Below are 25,084 nucleotides of genomic sequence, written 5' to 3' on the forward strand. Positions count from 1 at the left end.
GTTCTCTCTCTCTCTCTCTCTCTCTCTCTCTCTCTCTCTCCTCCAGATGGGAAATCCAGGGCAAGATGGGAGCTGAGGGCCAGCCTCTAAGTCTCAAGAAGAGGCTTGGGGCTCAGGCGGATGGGCGTGGGGGCAGGGCGTGGAGACTGCAGGGTCTGCCAGGGGTCTTGGAGAAGGAGATCCTTCCAGGTGGGGCTAGAAGGGCACCTGCCCGGGGACCAGAACCTGGGGCCAAGTTGGGCAGGTCTTCCCCAGAGTGGCTGGTGCCCAGGGATCCAGAATATCTTTTTAAGCATGATTCAGCAATCAGAAGTAATAAAGGAAAAGAAATTAGGAAAAAAATGAATAAATTTTTTGTCTGGAAAAAGATACTTCAAAGAAAAACACAAAACAGAGATGTTTGCAATTTATTCCTTATCTGTATAATTAATAAAGCTTTTAAAAACAGAGGAGGAAATGAGGAGGTTTTATTTCCTTTTTTTTGTACAAATTTGTTTGATGGTGAACAATTGGCATTCTTTCACATACAAAGATGTTAGAATTTCCAAATTTCCATGTGAGGAAAATGCAAGTAATAGGCTGGGGAGATTACTCAATGGTTAAAGTGTTGCTGTACAAGCCTGATGTGCTAGTTCAAATCCCCAGAATTAATGTAAAGATGTAAGCAAAGCCATGCACATACCCGTAACCTGAGAGCTTTGTGGGGTGGAGAAAAAAGATTCTCTAGGGCTAGTTGGTTTCCAACATAGCTTCAAGTTAAGTGAGAGATCCTGTCTCAAGAGAATAAGGCAGAAAATGTTAGAGTAAGACTCCAGACACTCTCCTCTGGTCTTTGTTGTGCATCTAACCAGATGTGTGCTTATATGGCAAAAATACAAACAAAGGAAAAAAAAGCTTAAATAAAAGCGGCAGTTGGAAGCAGCCCTGTATCTGATGAATTCATATGGAAATTTTGCAGTATCTTCAGATGGCATGGTCATGAAGAAATAAAGCTTCCTATCTCGTGACCTGTACAGAAAAATGGTGCAGTCCTTCTAGAGGGGAGTATACAGGTATAGGTCAGCAATCCAGATGAATTTACCCTTGTTCAAGGTGGTGGTTTGAAGGAAAATGGTCACCAAATGCACTAGTAGGAGGTGTGGCCTTGTTGGAGTGGGTGTGGTCTTGTTGGAGAAAGTGTGTCACTGTGGAGGTGGGCTTTGAGGTCTCATGCCACACCCAGTGTCACAGTTCATTTCTTGTTGCTTGAAAGATATAGGACACTCAGCTACCTCTCTAGCAACATGTCTGCCTACACACTACTATGTACCATGATTATGATAACAAACTGAACCACTGAAAATGTAAGCCACCACCTCAATTAAATGTTTTACTTATAAGAGTTGCTGTGATCATGGTGTCTCTTCATAGCAATAGCTACCCTAACTAAGACATTTAGACAGTCCCATGTTTCAGAATCTACCCCTAAAACAAAAGTTTGTCAAAAATAGCACACACACACACACACACACACACACACACACACACACACACATACACACACACACAGTCAGAAGTTTTTCCGGTCCTACCAGGCCCCTCCAGTCCCTTGGCCAGCTTATAAAAAGATCACTCAGAAGCTTATATTAATTATAACCATTTGGCCATTAGCTCAGGCCTATTATAGACTAGCTCTTACACTTAAGTTAACCAATAATTCTTATCTATGTTTAGCCATTTGGCTTGGTATCTTATCCCAGTTCTGCCTTGACATCTTGCTTCCTCTGTATCTGTCTGGTGACCCCTGACTCAGCCCCTCCTCTTCCCAGAATTCTCCTCATCTCCTCGCCCCACCTATACTTCCTGCCTGGATACTAGTCAATCAGTATTTTAGTTATCAACCAATCAGAGCAACACATATTCACAGAATACAGAATGATATCCCACAGCACACAGGCACACACACACACACACACACACACACACACACACACACACACACACCAGGCTCTTCATTATACCATGTGGTATAAATAATTTGCCAGACATGCTGTTAGGGCATTCTGAGGACATTAGATGCTTATTATACAATGACATAAATTAATAATCATTGCATTGCACTGTCATTAAGAACCAGAAATTTCCTTTTGAAAGGGAAATTAGAGAAAATAGTCAAGATTAAGTAAAACTCTTGGATTCACCTTGAAAATAGCACTGAATTTGTGATGATTATGTCTTAAAGGGAAACAAACTAAAAACCCTAATCTACATGGAGTCTATAGTTTCAGTGGCAAGTAGTGAATATCCATGTGACTGAAGCATGATAATGTACTAAACTACTTACCACATGAAATATCAATATATATTCTTCAAAGGAAAATATGAATTTAGATAAACATGCTAAATATGAGATTTCTTTCATGGAGATTATACTTCACATTATAATATTAAATGTTCTCTGTGAGAATAATGACTCACATCTATAATCCAAGCACTTAGGAGTTTGAGGCAGTAGGATCACCATGAGTTCAAGACTAACCTGGCCTACATAGATAATTCTAGGATAACTAGGGATACAGAATGAGAATCTTAGGTTTAAAAATATGACATATAGAGAAAACAATTAAACACTCTGAGAAAGTCTCTCAGTAAAGAACATAAAATTTATCTTAACATAGCATGTACCATGAGTCCTCTGTGTGTTTTCAGAAAGAATATTAGAGGTTATGGAATTTATACTACTTCATTATGGCACAAATGTGCCCTAAGAAACAATGGGAAGTGTAGTCTCTGGATACTTATTTTTTTCATAAAATGACAAGAGTCCTGATATCATGTACTTAGTGAATTTATAATACATCTATTTGGGGACCAGTGAAATGTCTCATGGGCAAGAGTATGTACTTTACAGCCGAACAACCCAAAGTTTGATCTCTATGTCCCACTATGGAAAGATAGAATCAACTCTTGCAAGTTGTACTGACCTCTCCACACAGAAGTATAAGCACACACACACACACACACACACACAACACAACACAACACACACCAACTAAACACATATACATACAAGTGAATATAATTTTAAAAAATTAAAAATTGTCTGTTTTATGATTTGTTCGTCCATTCCCTTTATAAGAAAGTGTCTTGCCAGGTGGTGGTGGGACACGCCTTTAATTCCAACACTTGGGAGGCAGAGGCAGGTGGATCTTTGTGAGTTCAAGGCCAACCTGGTCTAAAAAGCGAATTCCAGGACAGCCAGGACTGTTACACAGAGAAACTCTGTCTTGAAAAACCAAAAAAAAGGAAAGTGTCTCGCCTGTCCCAGGTTGGCCTTAAAATCTTTAACTACCTGCCTCTACCTCCCAAGTGCTCAGTTTACAGGCCTGTAAACCTGTATCACACTTGGCCTGGATACATAATATAACACACAGGACATTGAAGATCTGCTAGATGTCCACTGATGTGCTTTGTCATGTGGATAGATGGAATATAAATTGCCAGGGAAATCTATGGGTAGAGCCTTACAATACACTGTCCCTATGGATATAATAGAAGACTGAAATGTTTAAAGTGACTGACAAGCAAAATATAGGAACTTTGCACTTACGACTGGAAGGGAGAATTAAATAAAATATGAGGAGTGGAAACCAGACAAAGGACTTCCTATCAAAGGAAGTTAAATAATGTGAGCAAATCCAGAGGGATTAACAGTAGTCACATGTGTAGAAGACATGGAACAAGTTTGCTGTGAATCTGTGTCTCCTCATAATGTCAGAAGCTACCCATAAAGTCTCACCAACATGGTCACATTGACATGAGCTAAACAAGGACAATACCAACAGACATGCCAAAGTGGGCAGGGAAAGCCCAGGAGGCCTCAGTTACACAAAGAACTACAAGCAATTACAGAATGCTAAGAACAGGAGAAATAGTCTTCTCCAGGGAAATGTGGAGCAATTGGGTCTCCAATACCTAATGGTCACCCCTCAAAATATACACAAGAAACATTATACGAACTGAGTATATTGTATTTAGAAATATATATATATATGTATATATATATGTGTGTTATATATATATGTGTGTGTTATATGTATGTATATACATATACATATATGCATGTAACAATAATTAATGAAAAGGGGGGGCCATGAATTGGAAAGAGAGAAAGTAGGATATATGAGAAAGCTTATAAAGAGAAAAGAGAATGGGGGAAATGATATAATTATATTATAATCTACAAAATAAAAGTAATTAAAAAAAGAATACTCTAAAAGCCCATGTACACACACACACACACACATACACACACACACACACACACACACACACACACATCAAACAAAGAAAACCTGGAGTCAGGGTAGAGAAAGGTCAATATGATAAAAACATGGTCTATGGTATGACAAATCAAGCTGCCACCATTGCTTTCCCATGAGTAGAATGAGGAGATAGAATATGTAACTCACAAAGTGAAGATGGAACCTATAGGGGCAGGACAAAGCTGAGAGGTGTTTCCAATGTGTATGGAAACAGAATATTTGTCAGCTGTTACCATGATGGTGCAGATGGGGGCAAGCTGAAGAATGACCACCTATTGTGGACAGGGGAAGGGGGGTTACATCATATTTTGTGGTTAGTGGAGGGCCAGTGAGAGATTCTGAGTCTTGAGTGTGGTTGTCAGCTCTGCCATTTGCAGAGATAAACATGGAGAATGAATCATTAAGTGAAGAGCTCTAGCCTCACATCCTGATGAAGGATAAAGACATGATAAAACTCAAATATTGGTAGTGTGTCCAAAATGCTAAGGATTGTCTGAGGTAGAATTGGTAAGACTGAGACATACATTATATCTGTTTATGAGAGACAGTGGGTGAGAGAAAGAAAAATTATGAAAATAATGAGACCAGAGTTTCTGCTCTAAGTACCCAAGTCTCCAGTAATGACCATAGTGGACACAAGAGCACACCAGGAATGTATGTATGGGAAGGATAATGAGTTCAGGTCTGTGTCTGTCTGTCATGTTCCTGTTGTCCCTTCCAGAGCAAACAACGTTTAAACATTTTAATATAGACCCTTCACCTCCATCCAGACCAAGATAGAAGATGTGAAGCCTTTGGTATAGTGGGAACACACTATTCCAGGGTTCATGTTGGCTCATGACAAAAGCCATCACAGTGTTCCTTTGAAGACTTGCTTCTGAGGTGTACCCGGTGAATCAAAACATTCAATGTGATGGCCTCTGAAGGAAAATTCCACAAATTAGATAAAAATAGAACATGATGACCACAGGTGGCTATGTGGCTTGCACTGTTAGACTTTCAAAGACTTACCTTCATGCATGATCAAAAGCAGATGGAAATGTGCACTCCCACTCAACACCGATCTGTCTGTGTTTCCTGTTTTAATGTGCAGGACAGGAGCGAATTGGAAAAGACTCCAATTATGAGCAGGAGGGTAAAGTTCAGTTTGTGATTGATGCTGTCTATGCCATGGCACATGCCCTTCATCACATGAATAAGGATCTGTGTGCTGATTACCGAGGAGTATGCCCAGAGATGGAGCAAGCAGGGGGAAAGAAGTTGTTGAAGTATATCCGCAATGTTAACTTCAATGGTGAGTCTCCAAATGTCTGTACTATTGGGAATGCTAAGCAAATATCATCTCTTATTTCATAAGCTACAGAAATTACATGATGGCATTGTTATTGACTCAAGAAAGATCAAAACCTTGCTAATTATATACTTTCAAGTGATCGAACCAGTGTGAGATTGGGTGAGGAAATGAAACTTAGAAAAGAGAATGAATGACTACATATTAGAGGGCTATGTTATGTTCTTTTCTTCAAATCCAGATCTTTCACAAGAAGCTTTTTTTTTCTTTAGTGAATGTAGGTGAGGGAGAGAGGAAAGAAAGGAAGGGAAAGAGGCAGGAGATTCATCGTCCCAAGATCATAAGGAATGGTTGAAAGTTGGTGTACAAACTACATCTCAGGTCATAAGCTTACCCCTTAAACTACAAAACCTTCCTGTGATAAGCTACCCAAAAGAGACTAGTAAATGTAAATGGGCAAAATGAGTAAGTAATGCAGAAGACATGACAGGCAATAATAATTTTCCTATAATCTGGGTCTTACAATGTCTTGATGCTTCTCATAATAAAACTTAAGAGATTCAATTAAAACTCAGTGTATGAGTAATGTAACATACAATCGATCTTGTAACAAATAATTCTACCTGTATCACAAATTACCACCATAGTAACAATAAGCACACTAAGAAGGAAAACATGAGAACAATTAACTCGGGGAAACCATACCTGACTATAAAAGATAGAGACAAAAATTGCCATATTCAGGCATTTTACATATCTAGTGTCTTAAGTAGGGTTTCTGTTGCTGTGATAAAGCACCATGACCAAAATCAACTTGTAGTGGAAAGGGTTTATTTATATTATATTTCACAGGACAGTCCATTAGAGAAGGAAGTCAGGGCAGGAACTCAAGGCAGGAACCTGGAAGCAAGAACTGAAGCAGAGACTAAGTAGGAACCTGCTTATTCCCCATGGCTTGCTCAGCATGCTTTCTTATAAAACTCAGAACATCTGCCCCTAGGTGGCACCACCCACAGTGTGCCGGGTCCTCTCTATCAATTATCACTAATCAGGAAAATGCCCTATGGGATTGCCTACAGGCAATATGATGGAGGAACTTTCTCAATAGGATTTCCTTTCTCCCAGATAACTCTACCTTGGGTCAGTTGATAAAAACAAACAATAAAATAAATCATAACAGCTAGTAAATACACATTTGGGGTGTTGATAATTCTGATACTAGCTTTTACATGCAATAGGACCGAGAAATTATGAAATGTATTGTATACAATAAGAAATATGTTCAGTTATGTCAGTAAATTAATAGAAATTGTGTATGATTAAAATTTCAGATATCATATCAACATGAATTTGTGTGTGTGTATATATATATGTATATGCAAATAGGTATAAAAATAGCTATACATGAAGATATGGATATACGGCTCATGCTATTTACATCTGTCTACCTAGAGGTCAAAGATGGCATTTCGGAATAAACAAGAATACCTAGAACTAGAATCTTATTAGGGATATCATTTTCAGTCCAAACAACCAGAACTCCTTGCAGAAATATATTATTTTTCTGATTTACTTTTCTCATTTTAGGTAAATAAATAAATGTGCAAAGAAGAGAAACTATCTGGCTCCCACTTTGCAACTACCAAATGGCAGGGAGCAATCTATAATTCACATCTCTTTCCAATCTGCTAAGAAGAGTTCAGGCTTCCTTGCACATAGTTAGGAATTTGACTTATATTTCTTATTAAGCGTGATTGCACTTCTCTAGAGACTTTGGTAAGAAAGTCTATTTACCCCTAGGAGTTGTTTTTTTTGTTTGTTTGTTTTTGTTTTTGTTTTTGTTTTTTTTTAGACTGGTTGAGCACAACTCAATAATTCTGACCTTCGCATTCAGGAAAACGTTGTTTTACTTACTGATAATAATTTCTGGAAAGTATGACCACAGCTTCTCCAAGTGGATAACCTCTTGCTGCAAATGGGAATGGGGTGGGAGCTAATTCAAAGATTTTCCTTCCTGGTCACCTTTTCCTACATCACAAATACATACAGAGACCTGAGTACAAATGCATTCTAGTTGTCTCTTTGCTGACTAATAGATCTAAATGGAAATATTTTCTAATGTAACTTTAAACAATTTGTGATAGAAAACTCTGAAATAATAACCATATAATTAATAAATTTAATCAGGAATATGACTATAGCTAGACTTACTGATTCCTAGGAAAGAAATGGAGGGTCCAATGGATATTGTAAAATCACAACATCTAAAATATTTTTACTTTCCTCTATAGAGAGGTGAGATCCATATTCACTTTATCTGAATCTGTTTGTAACTAGTTTGAAAGGATGTTATGGAATATCTAAAGTACAAATTGAAGTTGAGTGCTGAGTGGGCTTCTTGACATATTTGCACTATAAACAACAAACCTTAAACTACCAAGCTGGCAGAAAAGCACAATGCCACCCTCACAGGTAAAGGTAAGTGGTCAGGCCACATTTAAAGCTGAGGTTTCCATGGCAGCCAGTATCAGTTTTTATACATATAATTCTAATTGGCTTTGCTGATGCAATGGATCAAGAAACTGGTATCTCCACTGGCCTGGCCAAAATGTAGAATCCATGTTCTCCTTGGCTCCAGCAGTATGGTTTAGGATGGCCTGTTGAGCAGAAAGATTAACAGAACATGAATCAGTACAGAAATCCTGGTTCTGCATGACAAACAGAAATGAGAAGAGAAAACCTTTCGGGTAAATGCTTTGATGCAGAAAATAGTTTTGTCATCTGGGCATCAGGATCCTTAAAGCTTCTCTGTTCTGGAAGAAAAGCAGTTTCTGTCACACACTGAAATCACTACACATTTTAGACTTGGCTACATTCTCTCAGTCGTCATCTGTTCTCTGCTACCTGCTACCTGTTAGATCACAGATCCGCTAGTGTTTGTTATTTCTCTCTCTCCCTCTCTCCCTCCTTCTCTATTTCTTCCTCTTTGATACTCCACTACAGTTCTAGCTCTAGACAAAGTTGTTAAGAAAGGATAGTGTGCTGTGGCCTTGAAGCACCCCACACATACACAAATACCTTGTAGGTGTGGGCAAGCTTAAGATGATTTTATATTTTTGCCTTTTTGATTTGTAACTTTTGGCAAGAGAGAAACTCCTTTTCTCCTATTGGAACAGAATTTTCTTCAAGACCTTTGTCATGTTCCCTATGTTATGACAATCATTCTCCTTACCCTTCTAATATCCTACTATAAGATCTACTCATGGTTGCCTATGGCTATGAGCCTGTAACTTTCCCAATAGAGTTCTTGTGGGGACTAGAGGCATACCTCAGCAGCTAAGAGTCTGTCCATACTGCTCTTTCAGAGGACCCTAGTTTGGTTCCCAACACAAGGGTTAGATGGCTCACTATTACCTACAACTCCAGGTCCAAGGCTTCTACAAGGACCTGTGTAGCTGGAGAGTTTCTCTCTAGCTCCCGCCAAGCGCCGCCACACCCAGAGCCTACTTATAAAATAAACACACCAACCCTTATATTATTTTAACTGCTCGGCCATTAGCTCAGGCCTAGCTCTTACTCTTATACTAAACCCATTTTTGTTAATCTATATGTTGTCACGTGTTCCATGGCTTTACCTTTTGCCTCTACATGATGCTCCCTGGACAGCAGCTGGTGTTTCCTCTACCTGCCTTCCTGTCCTTTCCTTTCTCCTCTCTGTTAGTCCCGCCTATACTTCCTGCCTGGCTACTGGCCAATCAGTGTTTTATTTATCAAACAATCATCCACAGCAGACCTGTACTCACATATGTAAATATCCTCTCTCTCTCTCTCTCTCTCTCTCTCTCTCTCTCTCTCTCTCTCTCTCTCTCTCTCTCTTCCTCCCTCCCTCCCTCCCTCTTTTCTCCCTCCCTCCCTCTCTTTCTCCCTCTCTCCCTCTCTCTCTCTCTCTCTCCTTCTTGGTCTGTCTATATATCAAACACACAATTTAAAAATAAAATGTATAATCCCAGGGTCTTGTGGAGGTTGTGAAGGGTAATTCGGGATCAGTCATCCTTTCTGTGATCCTGCTTTCGTAGGTTATAATGATGCCCATTTTGACTAGTAGCCCTTTTTCTTTTACTTGGTGTTTCTGCATTCTGGTCACCTTACAGGATCTCTGTGGGCAAGCACCTTCTCTTTCATAGCTTCTTTCCTCTTCTCTGGACTTTTGTTTTATTGTTTTCTGTTCACAAAGTCCATTGAATACACTGCCTATTTTTCCTTTTAATAATTCCAGGGGTAGGTACTGTTAAAGGGGACTGTAAGGGGAAAAAAACACCCTGGGAATAATAAGTCCATTTCATTAAAGAATGCATTTAGAAGGTCAAAGCTACACAATACACTATTAGAAATCATCATTTAGATAAAGTATTCATCTCCTCTACTATAATTTTTAACATGAACTTTAATAGGAACGGAAAAGGCATGACAAGAATCATTTTCCTTCACAAAGATTTTGAGAAGGGAGAAAGATAAGGCCATGTGTCCTGTTCTGAGGAAGAATGAGTGGATGAACAGGAGATTGTTTGGGGCTCTGGGCCTCAGACACACTTTATCTCTCCTCTCAAAAAGTATGAAAGGCTCCAGCCACATAATTTAATGAATAGAAAATGGAGTATTTAGAGCAAAGCACAATGTGAGTCCAAGCATCCTGATTGAGAGAAAAGACTGGACATCTGAATAGCAATGTCTTGTAGCATAGTAATAGGATTCTCATTTCTCCCTAATGACATGCAACATCACATTTCATCTCTTGTCCTTACATACTTGGAAAATTTGCTAAGAGCAGGACACCATTGTTGAAACGTCTCTGTTGCATCAATAGTCATTTCTTGCAGCTGCTTGTTGCCCTTTCATTGCGGGAAACTTTGTGTGACATGGAAGAGTATACGTAACAACAGCAAAGGGAGGAAAGTCTATGAATTAGAGAGAGAGCAAGTTGGGGTGCATGAGAGGAGCTAAGGGAAGAAAGAGAAGGGGAAATGACATGATTGTATATCAATTTGAAAAAAAATTTCAAAGAATATTTTTAAAAAGAATTGTGATGAAGTGTTTATTACAGTCTCTGGTGATTATGTCTTGGCAATGTATAGAAGAAGCAAATTGAAATGGTTCCTTTGGCCACAAACAATCCAACCATTGACTCAAATTGGTAGGAACAAAGCAGTATTCACAGACTTCCAGTGTCCACTCCCACTGTGGGCTCTACACTGCTCTTTGGTAAATAGAAAATGTTTCTAGAAATGGGAAAATTCTAATTGAATCTCCGAAGAGCAACACAAGTGCACTAGAAAGGCTTCTACTTGGCTAACCGGAGCCATGTGTTATTTCTGGTCTCGAGATAATAGGTAAATAAACTGAAAAAAATAAAACTATTCAAAATTATTAACGGGCTGGAGAGATGGCTCAGCAGTTAAGCATGCTGACTGCTCTTGCAGGGGAGCCAAGTTCAGTTTCCAAAACCTATATTGGGTGGCTCACAACTGCCTGAAACTCCAGCTCCAGGGGACCCAACCCCCTCATCTAGTTTCTGCATACACCTGTACACATTTGGCATATAGTCCCACAAGCACACACATGCACAGATCTAATTTTAAGAAGCATTACGATGGAGTGACTGCTAAGTGAGGGCACAGGCAGGAGTGCGTACAGTTAGGTTACTGCACTCAGCACTCACTGTAACTTTATGGAAAGGTGTCCCTTGTGACAGACAGTTGGCTGAAATAAAATAATTTGCTAAAGTCATAAAGATACTGATAGATCAACTTGTAATATGAATCTATCCTAAGGATTCAAAGACCAGTTACTAAGTATTATTGTGGTTTAATTATCTAAGTTATCTGGTTAAATTATCTGAGTCACTGACAAGAAACCTTTCCTACCTGAACTTAAGCAGCTTCTTACCTGTAAGATGAGGAAATTTGGTGTTCTCTGTCCTCCAGCTGTGTTTTGAATTCCTACTTGATCATCCCCCCTGCCTCCTCTAAATATAACCTCAAGTTAATGTCTTAAACAATGCACACATATGTGCCTTACTTTGGCTTTCTATTGCTGTGAAAACCACCATGTGCAAAAATAAAATAAAAATAAAAATAAAAAAAATAAACTGGCTTGGAGGGAGAAAAGGTTTATTTCAGCTTATAGGACACAGAACATCACAGAAGGACTCCAGAGCAAGGATCAAGGCAGAAATCTAGAGGCACTCACTGAAGCAGAGGCTACCACTTAGGAATACTGTTTAATGGCTTGCTTTCTTGCTCACATTCAACTATCCTTCTTATACAGCCTAGACATACCTGTCTAGTGATGGTACCTCCTATATTAATTAGTCATCAAGAAAGTGACCCAGGACATGCTCATAACCCAATCTGATGAAATAACGTTCTCAGTTGAGGTTCCCTCTTCCCAGGTTGTCAAGGTTATCAACAAGTTAGCCATTGCAGCATGCATTATCTTATAGGTTTGCAATATAGAATACCACTATACATTTCCCAGGACCCCTATAATGGTGATGGCAAGTCAGGGGTCCTTCTGCAGGCTGAAGGAAAATCCACTCCCTTCCATTTCATAGATTCTGGAACCCATTTTGGTGGTAATGTATGTGCCCAATCATTCCTGTGTTTTTTATAAGACACACACAAACACACACACACACACACACACACTCGCTACCTTTCACTCCTCTTGTCTCTCTTTTATGTAGACGGATGTGAGGACATTGGACATACTCATATTATACAGGAGGCTCTCTCCATGTTATAGTCCTGAACTCTGTCACATCATAAAGAACATTACAGAACAGACATATTAGGACCATTATTCACCCCATCACAAGCTCTTATTTATTTTTCTGATAGTTAGCCCTATCATAAAATCTGTAATTGGTAACTATAGAAAGGTATGCACCTTAGATGTCCCTTTGTCCTAGCTGTGATGTTGTATCATTCAGCAAGATGACACATTTCATATGGCTCTTATGCTCAATGTGCAGTCTCTCTTTCTGGATGTGGGTTTGTTCTTAGTATTGGGTATTCATTTGTCTAATCAGATGCCCTTTATCACTCACAGCCTTATCACTCACATTCCTTTGAGAAATGGTTTCTTTCTGGACCCAGACTGGCAGCCAGCAAGCCATGGTGATCCTTCTGTCTCTGTATCCAATAGCACAGTTATTACAGACACCAGAACATGCCACACTTTTACAAGCTCACTTGCATATGTGCATAAACATGAAACATGTATTTAATAGAACAAATTAACATTTCAGTTCTCATACTAGAGAAGGAGAGGTGCTGGGGATTTGAACTCATGTTCTCAAGTTTGCTCAGCAAGTGTTCTCACCTACTGAAACATCTCACCTTTTCATCCAAAAAGTACACTTTAAGAAGACCTAACTAAATAATGGCTTGAAGAAGAAAATAATGTCTATGGAATGTCTTTTTTTTTTTTATCATGTAACTTCTTTTTTTTTTTTAATTTTTATTTTGCAATACAATTAAGTTCTACATACAGGCACAGATTCCCTTGTTCTCCCCCCTCCCGCCCCCCTCACCTTCCCCCCAGCCCGCCCCCCATTCCAATCTCCTCCAGGGCAAAGCCTTCCCCACAGACTGAGATCAACCTGGTGGACTCAGTCCAGGTAGGTCCAGTCCCCTCCTCCCAGGCCGAGCCAAGCGACCCTGCATAGGACCCAGGTTTCAAACAGCCAACTCATGCAATGAGCACAGGACCCAGTCCCACTGCCTGGATGCCTCCCAAACAGATCAGGCCAATCAACTGTCTCACCCACTCAGAGGGCCTGATCCAGTTGGTGACCCCTCAGCCATTGGTTCATATTTCATGTGTTTCCATTTGTTTGGCTATTTGTCTCTGTGCTTTATCCGACCTTGGTCTCAACAATTCTCTCTCATATAAACCCTCCTCATTCTCGCTAATTGGACTCCCAGAGATCCACCTGGGGCCTAGTCATGGATCTCTGCATCCAGATCCCTCAGTAGTGGGATGAGGTTTCTAGCACGACAATTAGGGTGTTTGGCCATCCCATCACCAGAGTAGGTCAGTTCGGACTGTCTCTCGACCATTGCCAGCAGTCTGTTGTGGGGGTATCTTTGTGGATTTCTGTGGGCCTCTCTAGCACTTTGTTTCTTCCTATTCTCATGTGGTCTTCATTTACCATGGTCTCCTATTCCTTGTTCTCCCTCTCTGTTGTTGACCCAGCTGGGATCTCCCACTCACCCAAGCTCTCTTTCCCTCCACCCTCGCCCTTCACTACCCCCATTCATGTCCAGGCTGTTCATGTAGATCTCATTCCATTTCTCTATCATTGGGTGATCCCTGTGTCTTTCTTGGGGTCCTGGTTTCCAGGTAGCCTACCTGGTGATGTGAGTAGCAGTCCAGTCATCCTTGTTCCACATCTAGTATCCTGTTATGAGTGAGTACATACCATGTTTGTCTTTCTGAGTCTGGGATACCTCACTCAGGATGATTTTTTCTAGATCCATCCATTTGTCTGCAAACCTCATGAAGTCATTGTTTTTCTCTGCTGAGTAGTATTCCATTGTGTATATGTACCACATTTTGTTTATCCATTCTTCAGTTGAAGGGCATCTAGGTTGTTTCCATGTTCTGGCTATTACAAACAATGCTGATATGAACATAGCTGTACAAGTGCTCTTGTGGTGTGGTTGAGCATTCCTTGGGTATATGCCCAAGAGTGGTATAGCTGGATCTTGGGGGAGATGGATTCCCAATTTTCTAAGAAAGCGCCATATTGATTTCCAAAGTGGTTGTACAAGCTTGCATTCCCACCAGCAGTGGAGGAGAGATCCCCTAGCTCCACATCCTCTCCAGCATAAGGTGTCTTCAGTGTTTTTGAACTTAGCCATTCTGACAGGCGTAAGGTGGTATCTCAGAGTTGTTTTGATTTGCATTTCCCTGATGATTAGGGATGTTGAGCAATTCCTTAAATGTCTTTCAGCCATTTGAGTTTCCTCTGTTGAGAATTCTCTGTTTAGTTCTACAGCCCATTTCTTAATTGGACTGTTGGGCATTTTGATATCTAATTTCTTGAGTTCCTTATATATTCTGGATATCAGTCCTCTGTCAGATGTGGGATTGGTGAATATCTTTTCCCATTCTGTAGGCTGTCGCTTTGCTTTGTTGACCGTATCCTTTGCCCTACAAAAGCTTCTCAGTTTCAAGAGGTCCCATTGATTGATTGTTTCTCTCAGTGTCTGTGCTACTGGTGTTCTATTTAGAAAGTGGTCTCCTATGCCAATGTGTTCAAGACTACTTCCTACTTTCTCTTCTAGCAGGTTCAGAGTAGCTGGGTTTATGTTAAGGTCCTTGATCCACTTGGACTTAAGTTTTGTGCACGGTGATAGATATGGATCTATTTGTAGCCTTCTACATGTTGATATCCAGTTTTGCCAGCACCATTTGTTGAAGATGCTTTCTTTTTTCCATTGTGCACTTTTGGCTTCTTTGTCAAAAATTATTTGTTCATAGGTGTGCGGATTAATGTCAGGGTCTTCAATTCGATTCCATTGGTCCACATGTCGGTTTTTATGCCAGTACCAAGCTGTTTTTATTACTGTAGCTCTATAGTACAGCTTGAAGTCAGGGATCGTGATGCCTCCAGAGGTTGTGTTATTGTACAGGATTCTTTTGGCTATCCTGGGTTTTTTGTTTTTCCATATGAAGTTGAGTATTATTCTTTCCAGGTCTGTGAAGAATTGTGTTGGTATTTTGATGGGGATTGCATTGAATCTGTAGATTGCTTTTGGTAAGATTGCCATTTTTACTATGTTAGTTCTGCCTATCCATGAGCATGGGAGATCTTTCCATTTTCTGACATCTTCTTCAATTTCTTTTTTCAGGGACTTAAAGTTCTTGTCATATAGGTCCTTCACTTGCTTGGTTAGTGTTACCCCAAGGTATTTTATGTCATTTGTGGCTATAGTAAAGGGTGATGTATCTCTGATTTCCTTCTCCGCTTTTTTGTCCATTGTATATAGGAGGGCTACTGATTTTTTGGAGTTGATCTTGTATCCTGCTATGTTGCTGAAGGTGTTTTTAAGTTGTATCAGTTCCTTGGTGGAATCTTTGGGGTTGCTCAAGTATACTATCATGTCATCTGCAAATAGGGAAAGCTTGACTTCTTCCTTTCCAATTTGTATCCCCTTAATCTCCTTATGTTGTCTTATTGCTCTGGCTAGAACTTCAAGTACTATATTGAATAAGTATGGGGAGAGCGGACAGCCTTGCCTCGTTCCTGATTTTAGTGGAATTGCTTTGAGTTTCTCTCCATTTAATTTGATGTTGGCTGTTGGCTTGCTGTAAATTGCCTTTATTATGTTTAGGTATGTTCCCTGTATTCCTGATCGCTCCAAGACCTTTATCATGAAGGGGTGTTGGATTTTGTCAAATGCCTTTTCAGCATCTAGTGAGATGATCATGTGGTTTTTTTCTTAGAGTTTGTTTATATGGTGTATCACATTGACAGACTTTCGTATGTTGAACCATCCTTGCATCCCTGGAATGAATCCTACTTGATCATGGTGGATAATTGTTTTGATGTGGTCTTGGAGTCTGTTTGCCAGTATTTTATTGAGTATTTTTGCATCAATGTTCATGAGGGAGATCAGTCTGTAGTTCTCTTTCTTTGTTGTATCCTTGTTTGGTTTGGGAATCAGGGTAATTGTAGCCTCATAGAAGGAGTTTGGTAATGTTCCTTCTGTTTCTATTGTATGGAACAATTTAGAGAGTATTGGTATTAACTCTTCTTTGAAGATCTGGTAGAATTCTGCACTGAAACCATCTGGTCCTGGGCTTTTTTTGGTTGGGAGACTTTTAATGACTGTTTCTATTTCGTTAGGGGTTATTGGACTATTTAAATAGTTTATCTGGTCTTAATTTAATTTAGATATGTGGTACCTATCCAGAAAATTATCCATTTCTTTTAGGTTTTCCAGTTTTGTGGAATAGAGGTTTTTGAAGTATGACCTGATGATTCTCTGGATTTCCTCAATGTCTGTTGTTATGTCCCCCTTTTCATTTCTGATTTTGTTGATTTGGATGCTCTCTCTCTGTCTTTTGGTTAGTTTGGATAAGGGCTTGTCTATCTTGTTGATTTTCTCAAAGAACCAACTCTTTGTTTCATTAATTTTTTGTATTGTTCTTTTTGTTTCTATTTTATTGATTTCAGCTCTCACTTTGATAATTTCCTGGCATCTATTTTTTCCTGGGAGACTTTGCTTCTTCCTGTTCTAGAACTTTCAGGTGTGCTGTTAAGTCACTAGTGTGAGATTTCTCCAGCTTATTTATGTGGGCGTTTAGTGCTATGAATTTCCCTCTTAGTACTGCTTTCATAGTGTCCCATAGGTTTGGATATGTGGTGTCTTCATTTTCGTTGATCTCTAGGAAGTCTTTAATTTCTTTCTTTATTTCTTCCTTAACCCATTGGTGATTCAGGTGGGTATTGTTCAGTTTTCATGAGATTGTAGGTTTTCTGTAATTTTTGTTGTTGTTGAAATCCAACTTTAGACCATGGTGGTCTGATAGAACACAGGAGGTTATTCCAATTGTTTTGTATCTGTTTAAATTTGTTTTGTGACCAAGTATGTGGTCAATTTTAGAGAAGGTTCCATGGGGTGCTGAGAAGAAGGTATATTCTTTTTTGTTAGGATGGAATGTTCTGTAGATGTCGATTAAGTCCATTTGAGTCATGACATCAATTAAGTCCTTTATTTCTCTGTTAAGTTTCGATTTGGGGGATCTGTCCAGTGGTGAAAGTGGGGTGTTGAGGTCTCCCACTATTAATGTGTGGGGTTTTATATGTGATTTAAGCTTTAATAATGTTTCTTTTACATATGTGGGTGCCCTTGTGTTTGGGGCATAAATGTTCAGAATTGAGACTTCATCTTGGTGGATCTTTCCTGTGATGAGTATGTAATGCCCTTCTTGATCTCTTTTGATTGATTTTAGTTTGAAGTCTATTTTGCTGGATATCAGGATGGCTACACCCACTTGTTTCTTAAGACCGTTTGATTGGAAAGTCTTTTCCCAGCCTTTTATTTTTAGGTAATGTCTATCTTTGAATTTGAGATGTGTTTCTTTTTTTTTTTTTTTTTTTTTTTTTTGGTTTTTTTCGAGACAGCGTTTCTTTGTGTAGCTTTGCGCCTTTCCTGGAACTCACTTGGTAGCCCAGGCTGGCCTCGAACTCACAGAGATCCGCCTGGCTCTGCCTCCCGAGTGCTGGGATTACAGGCGTGCGCCACCACCGCCCGGCTGAGATGTGTTTCTTGTATGCAGCAGAAAGATGGGTCCTGCTTTCGTATCCATTCTGTAAGCCTATGTCTTTTTATAGGTGAATTAAGTCCATTGATATTGAGGGATATTAATGTCCAGTGATTGTTCATTCCTGTTATTTTTTGGTGGTGATGTGTGTGTACTTTTCTTCGTTGGGGTTTACTGCTGTGGCTTTATCTATTGCCTTCGTTTTCGAGGGTGTATCTGACTTCCTTAGGTTGGAATTTTCCTTCTAGTGCTTCCTGTAGGGCTGGGTTTGTGGATAAATATTGTTTAAATCTGGCTTTGTCATGGAATGTCTTGTTCACTCCATCTATGATGATTGAAAGTTTTGCTGGGTATATTAGTCTAGGCTGACATCCATGGTCTCTTAGTGTCTGCATTACATCTGTCCAGGACCTTCTGGCTTTCAAAGTCTCCATTGAGAAATCGGGTGTTATTCTGATAGGTTTGCCTTTATATGTCACTTGGCCTTTTTCCTTTGCTGCTCTTAATATTCTTTCTTTATTCTGTACGTTTAATTGTTTAATTATTATGTGTCGAGGGGACTTTTTTTGGGGGTCTAGTCTGTTTGGTGTTCTATAGGCTTCCTGTATCTTCATAGGCATTTCCTTCTTTAAGTTGGGAAAGTTTTCTTCTATGATCTTGTTGAATATATTTTCTGTGCCCTTGAGTTGGTATTCTTCTCCTTCTTCTACCCCTATTATTCGTAGGTTTGGTCTTTTCATGGTGTCCCAAATTTCTTGGACATTTTGGTTCATGACTTTGTTGACTTTAGTGTTTTCTTTGACTGATGAATCTATTTCTTCTATTGTATCTTCAACGCTAGAGACTCTCTCTTCCATCTCTTGCATTCTGTTGATTATACTTGCATCTGAAGTTCCCAATCGTTTTCTCAGATTTTCTATTTCCAGCATTCCCTCTGTTTGTGTCTTCTTCATTTTTTCTATTTCCCTTTTCAGGTCTTGGACTGTTTCCTTCATTTGTTTCATTGATTTTTCTTGATTTTCTTTCAGTATTTTATTGTTCTCTTCCAGGACTTTTTTGATTTCTTCTAATTTGTTTGCCCTTTCCTCTAGTTGTTTACAGCGTTCTTCACATTTTTTTGTCTTTTCCTCTACACAAGCCTCTAGCTTCTTCATGATGACATTCATAAGGCTATTTTCTTCTACTTCTTCCAATTTCTGATGTTCAGGTCTAGGTGTTGGAGGAGGGCTAGGGCCTGGTGATGGTGTATTGCTATTCATTTTGTTGTATGTGTTTCTGCCTTGACGTCTGCCCATCTCCTTGTGGTTCGTTCTTGGCCTTATCCGCACACTTGGTTCAGACAGAGCTGACAGATTCAGGAAGTCTCTCTCTCTTGTCCAGATGGGAGCTCTCTGTGCTGTGCTGTGCTTCAGAAGGGAAGTCCGGGGCAAGATGGGAGCTGTACTTCAGAAGGGAAGTCCGGGGCAAGATGGGAGCTGGGGGCCGGCCTCTAAGTCTCAGGGAGAGGCTTAGGGCTCAGGCGGATGGGGATGGGGGCAGGGCGTGGAGACTGCAGGGTCTGCCAGGGGTCTTGGAGAAGGGGATCCTTCCTGGTGGGGCTGTGCTTCAGAAGGGAAGTCCGGGGCAAGATCCTATGGAATGTCTTTTAGGCATACTGCTGAGCATTTCCTACTTGTTCTCTGTGAATTAGAAATAACACAAGAAATATTTTAAATTCAATCAGGGCAGAAATGCACTTTAAGTGAATTATTTTGCTTATTCGTAATGATGTATCAATTTTAAGAATTACTATTTTTGAACTTATTCTTTATTAACTACAATTTAGTGTTAAGTGGAAATGAAAATAGCCATTGTCATCATGAGCATTGCAATCACAGTTAGCAACAGCGTTGTGTTAACACATATTTTTGTCTCTGAAAATTAATACATGAATTTATTTGCTTAGAAGGAGAAAGGTTTAGAAGAAAATCTTCAGAAGGATCAAGAATAGAGCCATTCAAAAGAAGAGATGGGTTGTCTTCCAACATTCTGTAATCACAGTGCACAAGCTGTAGAGATGAACTACCATGAGCTGAAGGTGACAGTAGAGGCCATCTTGTTAGCAACAGGGTTAGCTCCTAACTTTACCACCCAGGAAATGGAAGGAATACTGCTTAATTCTGGTCTTATATTATCTCCTTCAGGTAGCGCTGGCACCCCAGTGATGTTTAACAAAAATGGGGATGCTCCCGGGCGGTATGATATCTTCCAGTACCAGACAACAAACACCACCAACCCTGGTTACCGTCTTATTGGTCAGTGGACAGATGAACTTCAGCTCAACGTGAGTTTTGATTGTTCCTCTCTTTCCCTGGTATAATAATAATTGGGGTATTAATTTGGTCAAATAGATGTTTGTTTCCTGTTTATGTGTTTATGCACATAGAAAAGGAACTTGTAATTTGTTCCAGGCTTCATGAGGGGGGGCTGATAACCATTCATCTACTAATACTACAATATGGTGATACTTTATTTGTACTGAAATGTGATTTTATTTGTATGTTAATAAATAAAGTTGCCTGGGGGTCAGAGCTAATAACAAGCCATAGCAGAAGCTCATTGGTGGTGGTGCATGCCTTTAATCCCAACACTTGGCAGGTAGAGCTAGGCAGATCTCTGTGTGTTCAAGGATACAGACAGCATAGAGACACATGCCTTTAATCTCAATACCAACTATAGAAGATCTGGAGGTCTGTATAGATGGGCAGTGATGAGGAGGTCATGTGGTTGGGTTTACAACCAAGAAGGCAGAACAGAAAGTCTATAAAAAGACAGACACACAGGAAGTAGTTCTCTTGCTGAGGAAGACAGCAGCGGCAGTGAAGGGTAAGGTTTTTAGCTCTTAGCTATTGCTCTGACCTCTTGGGCTTTTTAACTCTGCAATCAGCTCTGTGTTTCTTATCTAAAAGGACGGTTACATCTACATTTGGCTCAAGAAAAGGGGAAATGCTGTGGGATGTTCTGTATGGCAAATGTGTTAATAAATAAAACACTGATTGGCCAGTAGCCAGGCAGGAAGTATAGGTGGGACTAAGAGAGGAGAATTAAGAGAACAGGAAGGGAAGGGGGAGTCTGCCTACAGCCACCGCCAGGACAAGAAAGATGTAAGGTACCAGTAAGCCATGAGCCACGTGGCAAAGTATATATTAATAGAAATAGGCTGAATATAAGAGTAAGAGCCAGACAACGGTAGACCTGAGCTAATGGCCAAGCAGTTTAAATACTATAAGCATCTGTATGTTTATTTTATAAGTGGGCTAAGGGACTGCCAGGGGTTGGTGGGACCCGGAGAGAAAACTCCAGCTACACTACAATAATGATGGTAACAATGACAGAACTGGGTGCATTGGGTTTGGCTGAGGGGATGCATGCATGCATGCATGTGGAGGTCAGATGACAATTTGTAGGAGTCAACTCTCTCTTTCTACCATGAGTTTCTGAGATTAAATTCAAGTCTTTAAGAGCAGCAGCAAATGCCTTTACCTGCTGAGGCATGTTGAGGACCTGGTATTGAGTTTGTATACTAGTCTTTAATTCTGTGAGACCCTTCATTGAATCTGACTCATATTTCTAATGAGTTACCTGGTAACAATTTTAAAGCTTCTTTGTGAAAGCTACTGTTACCTCTCTCTTTCTTTCTCACTTGATAGTAATACAATTTTTGAATAATTTTGATGCCATTCTGTTTTAAATTTCTGCTTCCTAAATTACTGCCCTATAGTAACACCTTTGTGTAGCCTTTCTATTTTCAATAGTGTGACTTTAACTGAGTAGCTACATACTTCTCAATGTCCCACTTAAAGACAGAGCACATTCTCTGTTACTTCATCTTTATCTTCATCTGTTACATCCTCTTTGGTTCTTGACTGAGTTAGCTGAGAAACATGAAAGCTTGGGGTGGAATGGGCTGTGAGCAGGACCATTTGCTTTACTCAGTTTCTGACTCAGATATTGAATTTATCTAGAAATAGCTTTGAATGTATCCACAGAATTATATTTGGCTGAATACATTAGTGTCCTGTAGTCCAGTCATGTTGACACATAAAGTTGATCACATAGTCACCATCCCAGATAATTCATTCTCTATCTCATTAAAAGGGGGAAATTATGTCTGAGGCCTTCCCCAGTCTGTACCTCAGGGGGTACTGTAGTTATTAATGAAATAGAGGCTGACACACCCAAGGTATGCCTCTTTTGGTGTCATGAGTTGCACAAATGTAATCATCCAGGAAGAGAGGTCAAAAGTGTGTACGAAACTCACAGTCAGAGATAAAAATAAGAAACAACTTGAAGTGAAAATGTGGAGTGTGTTTGGCTGTTTCCAGAAGAAGAAGAAGAGGAGGAGGAGGAGGAGGAGGAGGAGGAGGAGGAGGAGGAAGAAGAAGAAGAAGAAGAAGAAGAAGAAGAAGAAGAAGAAGAAGAAGAAGAAGAAGGTGACTGCTGGATTTAGAAATTAGCAAAAGCACTGCTGGCCAGTTGTTTCACTCACACCTTGCCCTGTGCTGACTTGACTTACACTTGGCTGCTCTCCCTTCCTTGAGGACTGCCATTCAAATAGCAGGGATCTGGTGTCTAAGAATGACGGAGCCAGTTAGCATGTGCCAAGCATGGCTAAAGACCAAAACCAGGGAAGCTGTTGAAATTATGCCAAATGCAAGACACACTAAACTTATATTCAAAATCAGAAAAATAAAAGCAAAAGGGAAAAAGTATCTCAGAAGGTAAATCCAAGATTTAGTGATAAAAGGCTAGAATCGAGTTTGTGATTACACCATTTGGGAAATTGAGACCAGAGGCTAGACAGTCTGAGGCCAGCCTGGGCTACAATAGTTAGATTCTTGTCTCAGAAACCTAAATAATAATAATAATAATAATAATAATAATCAGAATCAGAATCAGAATCAGAATCAGAATCAGAATCAGAATCAGAATCAGAATCAAAGCAGTGTGGCCTGCCTAATTATCCTTTTTTGGTATCCCTGTGGTACAAATGCAGTCATGCAAGATTAAAGGCATATAGTTAAGACTTGTAGCATTTTGGCTTATGCAGAAATTATGATTATGCCTAAAAGAGGAAATTAAATTGGTTTATTAATGTTTCTCAGTATACACTTCAGCACCAATGTTAAGTTTCTAGCAGGTGTGACTTTTTCATGTACATAAGAATTCTCACCTGGCTCTTATCGATTAGAGTATAATCTGGAAGTCCTTAAACCAGCTCATTTTGTTTTATTTGAATTCATCCCTCATAAGAATTGCCTGCAACTGGCCATTCAGCAAGTTGTTATTGTTTTGTTTCTTAGATATCCTTCCTATGATAGGTACCATGAGAGGCAGTAGGTAGGTACACAGTGGAGACAAACAAATGAAACCTCATATCTCACACAACTGACAACCTAGCAAACAGATATAAGGCACACAATTGAACAAACATGCATGCAGAAATTACAATGTGTGGTTGAAAGATGACAGGAAACAGGATAGGGGAAATGGAAAGAGAGGGGTCCAAGGAATGGGAATCCACTAATGTGGAAAATATGGGTGGCGGCAGGCTAAATGGCTTAGTCAGAGATAGTGAGCCACTAGAAAATAAGGGAGAAGTCCTAAGAGGTATGGGACTAACATGCAGTCATATTAATGCAGTTCTTTGCACACCATGGGAAAAACTGCTTAGCTTTATTTCTCAGATAATTTAAAATTACTTAAAATTAAGGAAAGATGTGACTACATAGAAACAAAATAAAAATTATATTTTTAGTTTCTTTTAAAATTTTAAAAATAAACATCACTTTGAGATGCAAGGAAGATAGCTGAGGGGACATAGCTATGCCACCTTCAGTCTTCACTGTTCATCAGAGCCATCTGGAGGCTCATTAAATCTAGAAAGTGGGGCCCATCTCCTGAGTTTGATGCATTAGATCTGAAGTTTATGCAGAACCAAATGTTTGCCTTTCTAAAAATCCACAGGGAGTGCTGATGATCCTTTGAGAATCCTTGCCTGAAACCTTGCCTGAAAGCTCTATTTGACCATGGAAATGAAGCTGAGTGTGTGGTGGATGTGTATTACTTGAAGGGCTTTGAGGCTTCTGACAGTACTTTAGAAGAGACCAGATGCTAAGAGTGGGAGGAATGAAATCAAGAATTACAAGTATTTGGAATTTTTAAATATATGGGACTTCCTAGACCTGTAAGAGTGAGATGGGCATCGAGAAGGGTATGGAGGCATGGCCATACAAAAAAGTGCCCATTACCAATCTGTAAATGGCTTGAAAATCCACTAGGAAAGAAATGGAGAATAAGAAGGACTCCCCCAGGCCTTGAATATCTCTTTGAAAATTATACCATTTTTTTCTAGTGCTCCATACAGAACCAAGTCTAAAATAGTATATCCAATATGCCTGGAATTGAGTGGACCACATGCTTGGGATATTTGTTTGACTCTGGGATGAAAATCAGAGATCTCTGACCTTGCATTAAATGAGCATTTTTTATTACATTTTATGACACTAATTGTAGTGTGCTAGTGTGCGAGTTGGTAACCCAAATCTCATATGGATGACTTAGTTAACTCTTGGGTTGCGTGGGAAGTATAAGAATGGATGACTGAGGCACAAAGGCCATTTTGACAGGAATGGGATTTTGACAGATGGTAGATTCAAATGACATGGCCACTGAGTTAACTGGTCTGGATAAAAGGTCACTGTGTGCAAAGCTTTTATTGTTAAAGTGAATTTAATCATTTCAGGAAAGTGATAAAAATAAAAAGTAATTCTAGTACCCACACTGAACCTCACCCTGCACACATGGAGATTCAGAGCTATGGTCCAGGTGTCCCATCTGGTGGCTAGTCTCCTGGGTAACATCATTTCGTCTGTGTTGTCCCTTTTGTGATGCCTCTTGTGATTCTTTTTTTTTTTTAACTGCTAGAGTGGAATTTGAGCAAGCATTTCTGTTAGTTCACTTTCTTCTTTTCAGTGGAACAAAACAAAGCATTTGAAGTAATGGTTCTACTACTTCTCATTTACAAAGACTCAAGGGTGCTTTTTCAATCCCTAGCTACATCTTTTCTAACAAATGAAATTTTTAGGAGTACTTCCTCTGAGGTCAGTAATTG

The 25,084-nt window shown here is 39.6% G+C and overlaps 1 protein-coding gene across 1 annotated transcript in view; it reads left to right on the top strand.

Annotated features, from left to right (window-relative positions):
- Grm7 (glutamate metabotropic receptor 7) overlaps positions 1-25,084 on the top strand; it is an 837,060-nt gene that overhangs the window by 598,977 nt on the left and 212,999 nt on the right. The window contains exons 6-7 of the mRNA XM_059258312.1: positions 5,398-5,598; positions 20,115-20,254. Coding sequence (XP_059114295.1) covers positions 5,398-5,598; positions 20,115-20,254 — 341 coding nt within the window. The remainder of the gene's footprint in view (positions 1-5,397; positions 5,599-20,114; positions 20,255-25,084) is intronic.

Source organism: Peromyscus eremicus, chromosome 3 (genome assembly GCF_949786415.1).
Source record: "Peromyscus eremicus chromosome 3, PerEre_H2_v1, whole genome shotgun sequence".
Taxonomy (NCBI): Eukaryota; Metazoa; Chordata; class Mammalia; order Rodentia; family Cricetidae; genus Peromyscus; species Peromyscus eremicus.